Source organism: Pongo pygmaeus, chromosome 16 (assembly GCF_028885625.2).
Source record: "Pongo pygmaeus isolate AG05252 chromosome 16, NHGRI_mPonPyg2-v2.0_pri, whole genome shotgun sequence".
In the NCBI taxonomy this organism is placed as follows: Eukaryota; Metazoa; Chordata; class Mammalia; order Primates; family Hominidae; genus Pongo; species Pongo pygmaeus.
Window position 1 is genome coordinate 37,209,557 of NC_072389.2, and position 17,443 is coordinate 37,226,999.

At 47.8% G+C, this 17,443-nt stretch overlaps 1 protein-coding gene across 3 annotated transcripts; it reads left to right on the top strand.

Annotated features, from left to right (window-relative positions):
• The first annotated feature begins 738 nt into the window (after nucleotides 1-738).
• On the top strand, nucleotides 739-14,528 carry LOC129014232 (golgin subfamily A member 8M-like). 3 transcript variants are annotated; one of them, XM_054451414.2, is made up of 19 exons: nucleotides 739-990; nucleotides 2,635-2,754; nucleotides 3,656-3,715; nucleotides 3,899-3,979; nucleotides 4,833-4,871; nucleotides 5,137-5,184; nucleotides 5,273-5,357; nucleotides 5,453-5,562; nucleotides 6,600-6,686; nucleotides 6,793-6,900; nucleotides 7,096-7,183; nucleotides 7,571-7,836; nucleotides 9,409-9,484; nucleotides 9,916-10,007; nucleotides 10,261-10,323; nucleotides 10,574-10,674; nucleotides 10,757-10,857; nucleotides 10,953-11,108; nucleotides 11,194-14,528. In XM_054451414.2, the coding sequence occupies exons 1-19, from the start codon at nucleotides 943-945 to the stop codon at nucleotides 11,367-11,369; spliced, it is 1,905 nt and encodes a 634-aa protein (XP_054307389.1). In that variant the 5' UTR covers nucleotides 739-942; the 3' UTR covers nucleotides 11,370-14,528. The 3 variants fall into 3 exon arrangements, with proteins under 3 accessions (XP_054307389.1, XP_054307390.1, XP_063508607.1); XM_063652537.1 differs by lacking the exon at nucleotides 10,261-10,323 and adding an exon at nucleotides 8,092-8,160 and having other exon boundaries at nucleotides 899-990; XM_054451415.2 differs by lacking the exon at nucleotides 3,899-3,979.
• The last annotated feature ends 2,915 nt before the right edge of the window (nucleotides 14,529-17,443 follow it).

The following is a 17,443-nucleotide window of genomic DNA, read 5'->3' on the forward strand; positions in this document are numbered from 1 at the left end:
CTCCACCTCGGGGGTTCATGTCATTCTCCTGCCTTAGCCTCCCAAGTAGCTGAGACTACAGGTGTCTGCCACCATGTCCGGACATTTTTGTATTTTTAGTACAGATGGGGTTTCACTGCGTTAGCCAGGATGGTCTCGATCTCCTGACCTCATGATCCACCCACCTTGGGCTCTCAAAGTCCCAGAATTACAGACATGAGCCACTGCGCCCAGCCCAAAAGCTTTGTGTTTTTACAGATATTAGACATGTTTAAGAAAAAAAATCTTAACAAAAACGTAGGAGAATAAGAGAAACATTTTTCCAAAAAAGAGAAATCATTGTGATTATTTTATCTTATTAGAATGTTGGATAATATAGTCTGCCTCATTAATCATCAAGCATGCTATGGGTTTTCCATTTTTATAGGATCTGTATCTCAGTTAAGGTAATACTGGTAATTTTTGTACTGTAATCAAAGATGAAAACTGTAGGCCAAAATCATAGACCTTGCATAGAAGCTGGATAATGAAGACAGCTATGGAGAAAAACATAGATACACACACACGGACACACATATATATAAAGTATACACACACATATTTTTTAAAGTTTGAAAGCTTTTAAAGCAAAAGCCGGCCCCTCTTCTCTTCCAGAGTGGGAGGCCTCTTCCCTCTCTTAGAGTGGGTGGGGACAGCGGTTGCATGGGCAGCTTTCCTTGTGAGCCACAGTTCCCTCTGGACACACTGCTGTCTGGCCACACCCCCTTTCCCTTTCATCTTTCTCATTGACCAATGGGCTTGGAGCATTAAGGCCACACCCCTATTCCACATTCTACTGGGGCCCTGGTTACGCCTCCTCTGGCTCAGTCACACAGCTGCCTGGTAGGTGACTGGAGGTGTTGATTAGTGCTCACTGGGATTTCGCTGACGTGGCCCCAACCCTGCCTCCCTACCCACCCTGCGATGGCAGAAGAAACTCAACAGAACAAATTGGCGGCAGCCAAGAAAAAGGTAAAAACGCACTAGGTCATAGCCCCTCAAACCAGCCACAGATCCCCTCTGATGACAAGACCCCTGCCAGAGTCCATACAACTCCTGAAGCACACTGGACTGGGCCCCCCAACCCCGGTGCCTCTGGGCTACCCCCACCAAAGTTTTGTCAGTCAGCCCCACCCCTTCAGCAAACAGCCCAGTCCTTGCCCTCACCAATCACCCCAGGGTGAATTGGGTGGGTGACTCTTGGGGCTTCCCACTCCATTACTGGGCCTTCATCTCCTGCTGCCCCAAGCTTGATCTCCCTGGGCTCTTTGGACTCTCATCTCCAAGGATCCAGGCCCCACCCCCTTTGGTCTGGTGACTGCTGGGACTCCCTGCTGCAGACTCTGCCCTCCCCTCCTGTTGCCTCAAGGTCGACCTCCCTGGGTTCTTTGTGCTGGCATCTCCAAGGAGCTGGGTCCCAACCCTGTACTTCCCTCCCCCATCATGGAGCGGAGACTTGGACATGGTGCTGACATGGTCCCTCCCCCCACCAGGAGGAGTGGAATGTAGTGATGTCACAGTCCACCTGTAACTGTCATTACTGCAAGACTGGCCTTTGATCTTATGACCCAGTCCCCTAAGCATTCTCACCCCATTTCTGGTTCCTCTGGTCACAGCACAAATTTCCAGCTGGAAGGGGAATGGAGACTGGGACCTAGGAGCAAGTGGTTTCAGGCTGCCTCACTCCCTTACAGATGTTGATGGTGGGAAAATCCTACACTTCCCCCGTGAACTCAAAACGTTGACAGTATCTCTGGGTGGCAATGAGAGAATGGGTTTGGTTTGGTTTTCTCCCAGGCTTCTACTTTCCAGAGAGATTTTAACATTTTTTTCTGAGTTCTCCACCTCATATTCTCATTCTCCATGGTTCTGGGACCAGACTGCCCTTCAGTCAGTGGTCTCTGAAGTGAGATTCGCTCATCTTCTGTGGAATAGATCTTGGGAAACTGAACTTGACACCTTGAATCTTCCTCATATTATCTCAACCTTGGGTACTTTGAGTGCCACAGGATAAATGTGGGACATCTTTCTGAAGCATCAGTTTCCCTTGATTCTCTTGAGATCAAGAGAAAAAACATGAATGTACTTAGGGATGACAGTCACTTAGGTTTCTAAGAGCATACCAGACTTCTCTCTGAAATGAGGCTTGGGTTGTCCTCTTTCTGATAAATTCTGATTTAAGAGAAAGGCTGCCTTCTGCCATGAGGACACATTGATATAAAAGTTTGAGGGGTACTGGTGCACTTCTTCACACTAACAGATGTGTGAGGATGTATGACTCTAAACCACATGGCATACAGTTCCTGCCTACTTAACGTTTACTTTTCTACCTCCGCCTCTGGGTTTGGTCCCTGGCAGCTGCTGATTCTTGGCAAAACCTCAGAGCTTGGAGTCAGAAGACTGAGTTTCAAAGTTCCAGTATTGCCTTTTTCTTTTTTTTTTCTAGCCATGATATCAATCCCTCTCAGTCACTAAGTGAGTGTGACAACACCTTGTACTGTTGTTGGCGTCATTAAATCAGATGGTGTGTAAGTGTATTTTGTAAAAACTGTAAAGGAGGATGTGGCTGTAGGGGCTGACAGTTCTCATGAGTATTACTGCTCTTCTTTCCAACAGTTAAAAGAATATTGGCAGAAAAACAGCCCTAGAGTTCCAGCAGGAGTGAACAGGAACAGGAAAACAAATGGCAGTATCCCTGAGACAGCCACTTCTGGTGGTTGCCAGTCACCTGGGGATGTGAGTCTTGGCTGGCCAGGCTTCTGGGGACAGGGGGGCCAAGGGGCAATAGAGGGTAATTGTTAAGATTGTAGATGGACTGCTGGGTACTGGTTAAGAATTCTGGCTTTAGCTGGGTGTGGTGGCCCATGCCTGTAATCCTAGAAATTTGGGAGGCCAAGGCAGGCAGATCATGAGGTCAGGAGATCCAGACCATCCTGGTTAACACGGTGAAACCCTGTCTCTACTAAAAATACAAAAAAATTAGCCAAGCATGGTGGCATGTGCCTGTAGTCCCAGCTACTCAGAAGGCTGAGGCAAGAGAATGGTGTGAACCTGGGAGGTGGAGCTTCCAGTAGCCAAGATTGTGCCACTGCACTCCAGCCTGGTGACAGAGCAAGACTCTGTCTCAAAAAAAAGAAAAAAAGGAATTCTGGGTTTGAATCCTGCCTCTCCATCTGCTCTGCTAGGGCTATGATTTAGGGCAAGATGCTTGACCTAATTGGGCCTCTCTTTTCACATCTGTATAACAGAGGTGATACTGTTTGACTTCCACTTGTGAAGTTTAAATGAGATTTGTTATTGTTGTTTTTATGTTAATCCCTAGTACATGGCCTGCTGTAAACACTCAGGACACCCAGGATATGGTCATTGCTGTTTGAGTTTCCTCATCCCCAGTCTCAAGGGGAAGCCAGGACAATGAGAACAGTCACTTGCCATCAGGAATCACTGAAAGGGCCCCAGGATGGGATGGTGGGGAGATAAGAACCATGAGAGAAGTTAGCATAAAGGAGTTATGGGACAAAGGATCCAAGACAGGCAGAAAAGAAAATGTTGCCAGTTGATGGGGAAGAAAGGAAGTCAGAGGACTCAGACACTGTGGGGGACAGAACATCTCCATATGCGCTCTCATCTCTTGTAGTCAGCAAGAGATTTCCACAGGGAAGGCCCTACATCATCTGCTACCCTGAAGGATCTGGAGGTAAGAGGCTCTGGGCACAGGTGCTGTGACCCTTCAGGTCAACCCTCCAACCTCCTCCTCCAGGTGGGACTGGGTGCCCCTCTGCCAGCTGAGACAGCCCACACACACCCCAGCCCTAATGATTATTCTCTCTACCTCTCCCCCAACTCCTCCTCCACCTCTTCCTCTCTGCATGTGCCTCAGAGCCCATGCCAAGAACTAGCAGTAGTTCTGGATTCAAGGTCCGTAAAAATCAGTCAACTGAAGAACACCATCAAATCTTTGGTAAGAGTCCAGTGGGGTCCCCTGATTCCACACTGCCAATCCTGGGCTCCAGTTTCCCCTTGGGGCCCTGAAGAAAGGGGCTGGGGGCCCCTGGTGCCCAGGACAAATAGGGAGCTGGGGCGCCCAGGCCTCACCTGGAGGGACCCCAGAGCATGCAGCATGGCTCTTCTTTTGCTGCCCTCTTTGCCAACTCTCTCCTCTCCAGACACCCGTGCTCGAGTCCTTGCTACACAAGCCCTGGGGTTGTTGCCTCTCGGGGAATTGGTAGCCTGACTGGTTATCAGGGGCCCTGTATTTCTGCCATGACTCAGTCCCTAATTTGCTCTTTGATTCTCAACAAGCCACCTCTCCTTTTTAGGCTCGTGTTTCCGAGGAGGTAGTGAGTATCAAAGGTCTCTGTTAGCTCTTGAGTCTGAGATTTAAAGGCCCACTAGAAAGGAAACCTCAGGGCCAAGGGCTCCTGTCTGTCCTTTTCCATCCTATATCTGCTGTGAAGAACCATACCTGGCCTGTACGTGCTCAGTACATGTTTATTGAATGAACCCACTTTTCTAAATCACAAGCTGCCAGAAGGAGGGGCCTTTCTGAAACTCCGTCTCTAGAGGTTTATGTTGCTGTCCTCTCAAGAGATTCCAGATTCAGACTTTGAGTTCTGTGGCTGTGGGCAAAAGCCAACAAAGACCCAAATCCTCTGTCCTTGGGAGCTTGAGGAGAGTTTACCAGTTCGTGTTCCCATTATGTCTGAGAATTTTGCCTTGAAAATCCATTCCTGGCCCCTGCCTACCGCTTCCTGGTCTGGGGAATAGAGTTGAGGGGGCCACCCTCCATCACCTTAATTTGACTTTCCCCACAGAAACAACAGAAGAAACAAGTGGAACATCAGCTGGAAGAAGTAACATGATTTCTTTGTTTGCTCACGAGATGACTGCAGGGTTTGGGGGGCACTCAGACATAGAGGCCCCAGTCTCGTCTCACCTACTCCCAGCCTGGGGAAGAAGGCTCACTCCTCAGATTCCACCCCATCCCCACAGGGCCCCTGATAACCTGGTCCCATGGGTGGGCCTGTCCTGGGGCATTGGTGACATTCTGGGTGCACGTCTCTTGCTGTGCCATCTCTGCCTCTCCCTGGTGAGAGCTCTGTCTTCCTCTTCCTACAGGAAAAGAAAGCAAACAACAAGAAACAGAAAGCCGAAAGGGAGCTAGAGGTGAGTGGAGGGTGTGAAGTTTCCTCCTGTCCTCCGGAGAATGTTTCTTTCCTTCTCTTTCAGCACTTGCTTGGCTTTTCTCCCAAAGGTTCAAATCCAGACATTGAACATAGAGAAAGGGAAGCTAAATACACACCTGTACCACATGAAACGTTCTCTCAGATACTTTGAAGGTGAGAATCTGGGCACCCTGTCATCCTTCAACCTGGCACTTTGACAGGTCTTCAGGGGGAGTCCTTTGGGACCCATCTCAACTCTCTCATTACAGAAGAGTCAAAGGATCTGGCTATCCACCTGCAACATTCATTGCAGCGTAAAAGAGAGTTAGAGCAGGCTCTCTCTGCTGTCACCGCCACACAGAAGAAGAAGGCAAACCAGGTGAGTCCAACCACCTGCCCCATCCCCTGGGAGCCTGGCTTCACAGATGGAGGAGTGAGCCTAAAGGTCCCTTCTGCAGGATGGAGTGTCCTGCCCAGAAGGCAGCATGGCCATTTCTTGCTGCTTTTTTAAAAGGTTTTTAGTGGCAGCTTGGGGCTGAGTCAGCTGCTGTGGGTGAGTTGAGGGGCACTGTGTGGAGTGAGCACTGGACGCAGAGCTTGGAGGCCAAGTGCCTGCCCCGCCCTTACCTGGCTGTGGTCTTGGGCAAGTCCTAGGTGGGGTATTGGGTACTTGTACTGTGAAGGTACAGAAGAGTACTTCTAGTATGTTACCATTTCTATAGAAAGAGGAAATGTGTGCATGTGTGTGTTTGTGTACATACTATGATAATATACATAAAACATGTCTGCAAGCATTCATAAAAAATTCAGGAGAGAGCAACAAGTTGGCTGGGAGATACTTCCCTTCTGTACCTTCTGAGTTTTGGACTATGCGAATGTATCATCCTTTCAAAAAGTGAACAAAAGATTAATTTTCCCCCTCCTATCTGTGCCCCCATCCCCAGCAAGAAAAATGGGCTTAGAGAATTGGATAGACCTGGGTGTTTATATCCCAGCTCTGCCTAAGTGAACTCAGGCAAGCACTTAACCTCAAATACTCCATGTTTTTTCATCTATACAGAAGAGGTAATCATAGTAACTGTCTCCTATGGTGGTTGTGAGGATTAAACGGGATTGTTAGCACTGTACCTGGTGAAGCATTCCACAAAGGTTCAAACAGTGGTAATAATAACAGTAATAACAATAGCAATATTATCTGATCTCTCTGGGCCTCTGTTAGCCAGCTATAAATTCAATCTCATTCCCTGTCCCTTCCAACTTTACTGAGTTCTTTTAAAAACCAGACCACGGGCTTGGAAATGCCTTGATCTTTACTGAGCAAGTTGTATATTGGGCCTAGCCCTAGCCCTTTTAAGGGGCACTGTGTGGAATGGCCCGGGCTCACCAGATTGAAACTGGTCACTCTTCACCATCCAGTTTTCCAGCCACAGTAAAGCACGTATGGAGTGGAAGTTAGAGCACTCCATCCAGGAGCAGGCACTGCTGAAAGCGCAGGTGACACAGGTGAGGTTTTCTGAGGGATGGATGTGGAAGGAAGATGACCCCAGGTGGCCAGGAGCAGGAGAGGACCAGTGACAGCCCTTCCTAACTTCTGTGCCCATTCTTGCAGTTGAAGGAGTCATTTAAACAAGCCCAATTAGAAAGAGACGAGTGTGTGCAACATCTAAAAGGAGAGAGGGCCCGGTGGCAGCAGAGGATGAGAAAAATGTCGCAGGAGGTGAGATCTGACCCTTCAGCACCCCCACCTTAGATAGGTCACTGGATCTTTCTGGGCATCTTTAAAATGGCAATAGTACAGCCAGAGGTGGTCATGGGTCTGGGCTTTGTGGAGGTGGGGTCAGAGAGGGAGATGGCAGCCTGTCCAGCCACCAGCCCCTCTCTCCAGGGCCCTTTCCCCTTGTGCTTTCGGCAGGTTTGCACATTAAAGAATGAAAAGAAGAATGATATGCGTCGGATAGAAAAGCTGGAGAGGAGCTTGTCCAAACTGAAAAACCAGATGGGTAAGATGGGGCTGGCATGACCTGGGAGCAGGATTGGCATCAGAGGGCTGTGAGGGTGGCTTAGAATGCCCCAGGGAGGTAGGTGGATGCAAGGGCTTTGAGGCAGAGGGAAAGAGGTCTGTGCCAGGAGATGGCAAGTCTTGTCATCTCAATAAGTCTCAGTGTCTCAGTGTCCCCATCAGCAAGGAGGGCCCACTGTCAGTCACCCGCAGTGCTCTTTTTTTGAAACTGGTTTGGAAGACTGGCTACCATCCCGGTGCGTGGAATCATAAGCAGTGAGGCCAAGTTTGGGGAGTCTGAGAGGAGCTGTGCACCAAGAGGAGGGTTTTTGTTTTGTTTTGTTTTTTTGAGAATCCAGAGGCCCTTATTATCTGCTTCCTTTCTCAGCTGAACCCCTGCCCCCAGAGCCCCCAGAGCCCCCAGCAATGTCCTCCAAGGTGGAGCTGCAGCACCTGAGGAAGGAACTAGAGAGAGTGGCAGGAGAGCTCCAGGCCCAAGTCAAAAACAATCAGCGCATAAGCCTCCTGAACCGGGGACAAGAAGAGAGGATTCAGGTGCAGGAAGAGAGACTTCGGAAGCAGGAGGAGAGGCTTGAGGAGCAGCAGGAGAGGCTTCAGCAGCTGGCCAAGCCACAGAGCATCTTTGAGGAGCTGGTGCGTTGCCCCACCGGGGGAGCCTGCCCTCCTCCCTAGCCCTCCGGGCCTTTGTTTCCCCACCTCTAAAATGGGGCAGTGTAGCCCTCATGTGAAATGTTACTTCTAAGGGCACCCGTGAGCCAGGTGGCTGTGGGAAAGAGGGGATGATTTTTCTAACCTGCCTCCACCCTTCCTGGTGCCATGGGAGGCAGACACCAAGTTCTGGGGTTTCCAGCTGCAGTGGGTGGCTGCTGATTGCTTCTCTATGTCCAGAACAATGAGCACAAGAGCGCACTGCAGTTGAAGCAGCAAGTAAAGGAGCTACAGGAGAAGCTTGGTGAGGTGAAGGAGACAGAAACCTCCACCCCATCCAAGAAGGGCTGTGAGGCGGGCAGCAGCCTCTGGGGAGGGGAGGTGCCAAGCCAGGGGCAGCTCCAGCCTGGGGGCAGGTGACCCCAGCACTCTCCAGAGCAGTACTGTGACTGTTTCTTGCTTCCTGCCCTCTGACTTTTAGAGGTGGGTAGCCCTGGGCTCCTCTCAGGTCTGGACATCATCATCCCAGCTAGAGGCATGGAGCCCCCAATCACAGGGGAAGAGACGGTGGTATAACAGGCTCCTTATGCCAGGTGCAGTGGCTCATGCCTATAATCCCAGCACTTTGGGAGACTGAGGCAGGAGAATCACTTGAGGTCGGGAGTTTGAGATCAGCCTGGCCAACATGGTAAAACCTCATGTCTACTAAAATTACAAAAAAATAAAATAAATATTAGCAGGGCATTGTGGCACATGCCTGTAATTCCACCTACTCAGGAGGCTGAGGCATGAGAATCGCTTGAGCTCAGGGGGTGCAGGTTGCAGTGAGCTGAGATTGCACCACTGCACTCCAGCCTGGGCCACAGAGTGACACTCTTGTCTCAAAACAAAACAAAAAGACTCCTTAGATTAAAACTGGATTCCAGCCTGGTTCCACTGGTCACCATTCAAGTACTTTTCATCTCAAAGTCTGTTTCTTTAACTTCAAAGGGAAGTTAGCATTTTCCTTACAGAGGTGCTGAGGATTAAATGAGAAGAGGGTATGAGATTTGAGGCTGGGGAAGGAGGCATGGGGTTCTAGGAAAGGGAGGCAGTCACTTAGGCCTCGAGCAAGGGGCCAGGGGCCTGGGCAGGGGACAGAGCCCCACAGTGCCCTCACTACCCCACTAATGGGCCCAGAATCTGGAAACCAGCCACCACGTGCTCTCACGCCCAGGATCTTCCTGCAGGTGGAGCTGAAGAGCCAAGAGGCTCAGAGTCTGCAGCAGCAGCCAGACCATTACCTGGGTCACCTGCAGCAGTACGTGGCCACCTATCAGCAGCAGGTGGCCGCCTATCAGCAGCTGACCTCTGAGAAGGAGGCGCTGCCCAGGCAGTGACTGCAGCAGACCCAGCTCATGAACCAGCTGCAGCAGCAGGAAGCTTGGGGCAAAGCGGTGGCCGAGATGGCCTGCCAAAAGTTGCAGGAGACCCAGGGGAGGGAGCTGTGGAGGACAGGGCCGTGAAGGGGATGACCTGGCAAACTCCATCCCTTCTCACTCTTTCCTGTCCCCTTAGGAGCACCTGGAAGCTACCAGCCAGCAGAACCAGCAGCTAACAACCCAGCTGAGCCTCATGGCTCTCCCTGGGGAAGGTACGGGAGACCGCTCAGAGGAAGAGGAGAGAGCCCCAGGAGGAAGGGGGGACTGTTAGCAGCATAGGATTGAGGAGTTGGAAGAGACCTTTAGAACAGCTGGTCATTATGCCGACCGGGTGCCTGCACTAAGTTCGGCATCAGTGTGTTGACCTCCTGTGAGCAGGGGGCCACCAAGTTGCCTAAGGATGGCTGAACTGGCCCAGGTCAGAAAGAGAGCAGGTCAGAACTCCCACATCGACCAGTAGTGGGAGTGTGCCTGGGTGGAATAGCAAGATTTTGATTCTTAAAAGTACAAATAAAGAAGAGCAGCTCATTCCTCTCTGGGGAGGGGCTGGCTCAGGGTTACACAGTGAGGGTGGAGGCAGAGGTGGGCCCACAGTACCTCCCTTGTTGGGTTGTCTGAAGACCCCTCTGGCCACCCCCCACAGGAGATGGAGGAGGACATCTGGACAGTGAGGAGGAGGAGGCACCTCGGCCCATGCCAAGCATCTCAGAGGACCTGGAGGGCAGGGAGGCCATGGTGAGCCTGACTCCCCCTGCACCCATTTTGCCACCTTCCTCTGTGGTCCCTCCAAGACCCCTTTATGCTCTTAGTTTCCCTGCATTCTGGTTTCTCTGGACCCTCACCCCTTCTGGGAGCCAGTGGTCAGACACCATTTCACCCGTAACAAATGTGTACTCTCTGAGGCCCCAAGGGAAGGGGCTGCACTCCACCTCTCTGCCCCATTTGCTGTGTGTATGCCCCTACAAGAATGCTCATGTCTTGCCCTCAGGTGGCGATTTTCAAGTCCGCTGGAGCCAGTGTCCAGGAGGAGCAAGCACGGTTACAAGAGCAGGTGAAAAAGCAGAGGGTGTGCTGCCAGTGCCTGGCTCACCCGGTGTCCCCTGCCCTGAAGGAGCCAGAGGCAGTGGTCCCAGCCCCAGGGACTGGGGGCAAGTCTGTGAGTGGGGAGACCCACTGGGCCCTGCAGGAAGTCATGGAGAAGCTGGCCCATGCCAGGACTCACCTCCACCTTCTCCATGACTTGAAAATGCCACCTGAGGGCAGGTCGCTGCCGAGATGTGACCGCAATATTTTGGCTCCAGAGCGGCTTTATGGACCACCTGGAGGAGAAGGCAGACCTGAGTGAGCTGGTGAACAAACAAGAACTTCGCTTCATCCACTACTGGCGAGAGAGATGCCATCAGTGAGTGGGAGGCCAGGGCACCACAGGGGGAGCTGCAGGGCCGTCAGAGGGACCCCAGCATCTGAGCCCTGTCTTCTTGCAGGAAAATCCATCACGTTTTAACAGAGCCAGGGGGCAGTGCCAAAGATGCGGCACTGGGAGGAGGACATCATCAGGCTGGCCCAGGACAGGGAGGAGATGAAGGTAGGGTGTGCAACATCTCTGTGGGGGTGGGGGTGGGGGTGGGTGTGAGGGTGGGTGCAGGCAGCGGCATGACAGCTGAGCACCCCTCCCTCCAGGTGAAGCTGCTGGAGCTGCAGCAGATGGTATTGCGGCTTATAGCAACTACAACAATAGTCACAGAAAATTCCTGGCTGCTGCCCAGAACCCTGCTGATGAGCCCGGTCCAGGAGCCCCAGCCCCCCAGGAACTTGGGGCTGCAGACAAGCAGGGTGGTGAGTAGAGCCCTCAGGCGGGGTGGGCAGGCAGGAAGAGGGGTTCTCCCACTGTGCTCAGATCCCCGCCTCCCTCTCTCCAAAGATCTTTGTGAAGTGAGCCTCACCTCCTCTGCTCAAGGAGAGGCCAGGGAGGGTCCTCTCTATGACAACCCTACCACACAGCCAATCGTGCAGGACCACCAGGAGCACCCAGGCTTGGGCAGCAACTGCTGTGTGCCATTCTTTTGCTGGGCTTGGCTGCTGAGAAGAAGGAGATAAACATCACTGTCATCAAAGAGCTGCTCAAGAAATTTTTAAATAAGAAACCAAGTTATGGGGTTAATCTCCTACACAATACATTTACTTCATTTGAATGTTAGAGTCACTCATGATTATTTGTGTTTCTAATTTATAGTTTAAGTTTATTTGTAAAAAGTTAAAAGAGAGTGGGTCTCTGTGGCTCTCACTGATGTTCACTCTGGCATCCTTTAGCATTTTTCTTTTTTAATTTCATAATTGTAGGTCATTAGCATGCATATCCAGTTTGCCCTTATGTGGTGGGAGTTCAAACACACAAAGACCCACTCTTTGCAGAAAATTGTTCTCGTTGGTTTGGAATAGGCTGCCATGCTTCTTTAATGTTATTGCAGCATGTATATTCACTACAGAATTGAGACAAAATTTGCCTATGTTCTACTGTTGTTTGATCTAATCTTAATCACAGTGAGCTCTTCATTAGCTCAATATGTAGTTTGCCCCCAAGTGTGCACTGTTTATTACTTTGTAATATGCCACTATGAGTACTGACATTTAGAGTTGTTTAAAGGCTGAGAACTGGAAACAGCCTTTCCTCCATTTTCTGTGTGTTGGTGATGGGAGTAATAACCTTTTGGGGGAGCTTTTTAAATCTCACAGAAGAGGAAAGTGGCCTCCTCTGGCAGGTATGTGCAGGACAGAGTGTGTTTCATCTGTTCCAGTGCGAAGAATTAGCGCTGTATTATGGTGGTTCCCTTAGGATTTGTATGTGCTCTGGGCTCATGAAGATATTGCATCAGGAGCTGCAGCAGTTGTACTCTTTTTTGATGACCTAAAAAGGGCTTATTTCTGAGGAATGAAAGGTTCCCATCGTTGACTGTGGATGTGGAAAACCTTTCCTAGCTTAGAGCATTTGTATCTACAATACATTTTAAAGTCAGAGTTCATGTTCCCTGTTTTAATCACACGACTACATGCCTCAGTTCACAAAAGGGCACTGGTGGGCGTTCTTCTTAATGTATTTAGTGAAGATCATAAGAATCCTTTACGAGTTCAAATGTCCCTGGAACAGGCATACAGGCTCTAGTCAAGAATGAATTAGAGTGAAGGAAAGCTGTGTGGTGCCTGGCATTCCTCTCTGTTCATGGAGCTTCTTTGAGGCTTGAAGATTGATTTTACCATCTAGACGTCTCTGGCTAATACCTATTCTTCAACCACCTTGGTTACTCTGACATAGGAATTTACTTCTTTTCCTTGAATGGAAAACACTTTAAAAAATAATAGAAACATTATTATAAACTAATATATGTGAGAGTGCTTAGTTGAAACAAAAAGGAATTTTAGTACACAGTATTATACTATGTTTGAAAATCAAGGAGAAGGTTATGAAACTTAAAATGTTTCCAAACTGCAGTGCAATCTACTGTTTGTGAATGTCAATGTATTATCAGGAAACGTGTCTATACCGTCACACAGTTATATTTTCTCACAGACTTCTTTACAAAGAGTGAAATATGTTTTTGTACCTCTCTGTTTCAGTCAGGGACATATTTAGTGCAATATTCATGTGATTGTGCCTACGCATGATGAATGAATGCATTTCAGTCATATATTGCCTAAATCATAACTTGATGCTTGGGAAAACTTCATGAAGTTTTAATGTCTGTATTCCAGAACACATCACATTATTAGGATGTAGGGAGATATGTATGTGTGCTCCCTGGTGTGGGGATTTCTAGTTACTAGACCATCTCCATATTTAGCATTTGGCATCCTCATGATACTTCTATGACATTAACAGGAGAGCAGCAATACGATTTTACCGATGGAATAACAGATTTGCCGGCATTCACTGAAAGAGGGCAAATATTCGGTCCTTGTGACTTCAACTGACTCTTCCAAATTTTATGAATGTATCAATGTATTAGATAAACCCAGTTTCAGAATGATAAAGAAAAAATGTTAGACCAAATAATGTGGCTAATTAACAGTGGTACGATTTCTAGCCCGTGGGTTTAAAATGCACTTAAAGTCCTGTTCTTGCCTTTTATTTTCTGAACTTGCTGCTTTTGCATTCTTTGTGTTCAGTTTAAAGACAGTTACTTTAAGAGCATTTTAAACCCATGTGCTAGAAATCGGACCACTGTTAATTAGCCACATTATTTGGTCTAACATTTTTTCTTTTATCATTCTGAAACTGGGTTTATCTAATACATTGATAAATTATTTCAAAGATACTTTTATCATTGAAATCACTTCACTTTACCCTGATAAACATCAGTGACTACGAATGACCTTCAGATAGCGTTTAGCATCTGTAACCAATCTGACAATAATGTGTTCATCAGGTGCCTATGGATTAAATCACACACTGGCATATTTAAGCTGAAGGTCAGTCTGGAAAATAAATTTACTATATTGACTGAAATACCACTCTTTGTGTAGGTATTTGTCATATATTTAAGAAAAAGCTAAAAAGAATGGAAACTGTATGACAATAACTTAAGTCTTTCTTCAAAGTGCATGCCGTCTTTTGCGATACCCCATTCAGCCAAGTATTTGTGCTCTTCCTCATTCAGTATAAGGCAGCTTTCAGTTTGCTTAGAAGGCAACATTGGAATGTTAGAGTTCATCAGAAACATAGAATTTTAAAATGTGAGTTCCGCTGAATACATTTGAGTTTCTGTAGGAAGAACCAGAACACCTAAAGATTGCAGTTTATAATAATTATTTTAAAAGTATTTGATTAAACCTGATAGATTTTCCAGAAATGAAAAAATATCAGCTCTAAAACCAAAGCTGATTTTTAGAAAATTTGAAAATGTAAATCAGCCCTATCCATAATATATTTTCTGTAAAACTTTATCTTGAAGAGTCATTTTAAAATAATATAACTATTAAAAAATGTAACTGCTATCTTAATGTTCTGAAATAAGTTAAAACATTTTAAAATATGAATACTGTAGTGTAAAAGAAAGAAACGGTGGGAAGGAAAAGCAGAGAATGAAATGGCAATTCCAGTCCAAAGCTTTATTTGCCAAGTTTTCTTAGAATGAATTTTACCAATTTATGAATTCTTGTGAACAGAATGTGTCATGGAAATACAGAAAGATTTTTCCCTAGAGAGGCATTATTGACTGCTGGTGTGATGCTACTGTAATGTAATAAATCATTAAATTGTTTCAAAGTATTGTTTTTGCCTTAAAATTTTATTTTGCATTTCTTGAAAACTATAGTATTAAAGGTATTGATACGTGCAACTGCTGGGCATGCTTCACATGAGATAATATGTTTCATTTTTTCACAAAATTGTAACATAACTATGCAAGTGTTTATTGAAAGAACACAAAATAAAAAAGTTATGGGATTAGAAAAAATTATGAGGTTAAAAAGTTATGGGATAAAAAATGTACAAAAGTTGTGGAAAAAAAGTAGAAAAAATTTTTATGAAAAGTTACAAAAAAAGTTATGAAAAAGAAGTTATGGGATTTTTTTTTAAAAGTCATGAAAAAAAATTAAAATTATAAGCAGGCCCCTGTTAGCAAAGCCTGGAGAAGTGGGGCTGGAGTCTCCACCGCCACCATGTCCCTACCACCCCTTCCCAGGCACCCCTTTACAATTACGGTAGCAGGACAAGACCTCTGTCTAATGGGGAAAGACAAACAGACCCTTTGCCACCTTGACCAAGGCTGAGTCCCTAAATTTCTGGGTGATGATGATTGTTATTTAAGAGCCAGAGGCTGGTGGAGTTGGTTTGTTTGGAGGAGGCCTGATGGCCCCCTTACTCTCACCATAGCAACTTTTCCCTCAGGGGGGCTCCCTTCTTATTCAGAGAGGCAGGACAGTGGGGCTAACTGTGGACCAGGCGAGGGCACGGGCTGCTGGGGTGGCCCCCCTTCCCCAGTGTACATATTGTGTCTGTGTAAGGTTTTGTATATTCCAGAGGGTAGGGCCGCCCCGTATCATACCTAGCTGAGGTTGGAGCTGGCACATGGGGAGGAGGTTCTAATAATTATTTGTGGCTGGGAAACTTATTTATTGCTAGTATAGGACAGAGGAAGGGGGCGGGGATGGGGTCATGGCTCCCTGGTCATGCGACTCCTGTTTATTTTGCTTTTTATTTTGGACAAAACGGATTTAGCCATACTGCTCGGCCTGGTGTGTTCCCATTTCCCTCACTGGGTCCTGGAGTTTGTGCCACCAAACAAGGAGCCCCAGTGTCTTGAACATGTCCAGCTAGGCTGTTGGGGACCTTCCAGGCGTGTTACCTGTATGCTGCCTGGTGGCGCCTGGGGGATTCCATGGGGACTGCCATGGAGCCTATGGGGTGCAGTCCAGCCCTGACAGCCAACAGGCCTAGAAGCCTGATGCAGCAGTGGCCGGGAAGACAGGTACCAGCACCTAAGGGCACTGACTTCCACCCACCCCAGGCATCTTCCGTTCTGTCCCCTTGCCTCCCTCTCCAGTCTGCACCTGGTGGCCTCTTCTGCAATGAGGCGAGATCGTGCCACTGCACTCTAGCCTGGGCGGACCCTGTCGAAAAAAAAAAAAAAAGGAACTGCTGCCTCCTGCTGCTGAGAGCATACACTGGTATGACCAGCTTAGAAAACAGTTTGGCTCCATCTCATAAGGTTGAATATTCACACTCCTCCCAGCCCAGCAACTCTACTCTGCATCCAAGACAAATTCTTGCCTATATAAAACAGGGGATGTGGACAAGGCATGCAGCTCTGTTCAAAATAGCAAACACTTATTGCCCATCAACTGGAGGGTAGCTGACTAAATTGTGCTTTTTCTTCCCTTTGATTTCCTGTAGTCTTATGATGCAAGTGGCTTTCCCATGGCTAGCTTGGGGAGGGGGATACTCTTGGCAATCGAGTCTGGGTTGGCAGTCCTGCTTAGCCCTAGGGCAATCGGTGCCACCCAAAACAAGAATAAACAGAACAAGTTACCGGGTGGAGCCAATGCCTTGGGTCCCTGGAGGTACAGACTTGTACCTGTAGGGAATAGCCATCATACACATCAGTCTTTTCAAATGCTTTTGTCACTGGGCTGAGTCCAAAGGACATCCTCTCCCAAAACATTACAAAGTTTATTTGGGCTACCATTTATCCAGCATTTATCATGTGCCTGAGCATGTACAAGTGTACTAATTGCATGCATTATTTTATTTATTTATTTACTTACTTACTTACTTATTCATTTATTTGAGATAGGGTCCCTTTCTGTTGCCTGGGCTGGAGTGCAGTGGTGCGATCATGGCTCACTGCAGCCTCAAACTCCTGGGCTCAATTGGTCTCACCTCAGCCCCCCGAGTACCTGGGATTACAGGCATAAGTCACCAAGTGCAGCTAATTTTTAAATAAACATCTTTAAATAAACATTTTAAATAAATGAGGTTTGACTTTGTTGCCCAGGCTAGTCTTGAACTCCCGGCTTCAAGCCAGCCTCCTCCTTCTTCCTTTTTGTTGCATTTAATCTTCACCATCACCTGATAAGAGTGCCTGGGTGTAGGTGCTCCACACGGTAACAATGGAGCAACCTCCTCTCATAGGTGACAACGAGATTCAGTTTAGTCAAACAACTTCTCAAAGGTCACACAGTTGGAGGGTGGCTGAGCCAAGATGAAGACCTAGGACTCTAAAGCTGTTGTGCCAGTAAATGACAAAAATCTCTAGGGGTTCAGGATAGCTTCCTCCCAAGAAATCTTTCTCCAAAGATTCTAAAAACAATCGTAGATCCATCTTTCATAAAGCAAACAAAACTAGCAGCCCCTTCATTTTGGGGTGGGGAGTGGGGGGAGGATAAAGGTTAGCTAAGCTCCAGGGCATCCCATTTTAATCCTACGTATTTATAAGGCAACTGCCAGCACAGCACCCCGAACCTAAAGAACCCTGCACAGCTGTCTCTGTGGGGCATGGCGTGTCCATGGATGTAAAGATTTTCCAATGTGTGCTTACAGGCCAGTGGCATCATCCTCAGTCACAGGTTAAAGGGCAGCTAGGCCTGGCCTGCTAGGCACCACCATGAGAATCTGCCGAGCTTTCCAACTAGTTTACCTGTTGGTTGCAGTGACAGACGCCCTGAAAAGAAGGGGT

What these genes read in the sequence shown, in the direction of transcription:
- LOC129014232 (XM_063652537.1), top strand. Translation starts at nt 943, where the DNA reads ATGGCAGAAGAAACTCAACAGAACAAATTGGCGGCAGCCAAGAAAAAG. An exon ending in AGGACAGGGAGGAGATGAAG is followed by an intron (nt 10,858 to 10,952) that starts GTAGGGTGTGCA and finishes CCCTCCCTCCAG; the next exon opens with GTGAAGCTGCTGGAGCTGCA. An exon ending in GGCTGCAGACAAGCAGGGTG is followed by an intron (nt 11,109 to 11,193) that starts GTGAGTAGAGCC and finishes CTCTCTCCAAAG; the next exon opens with ATCTTTGTGAAGTGAGCCTC.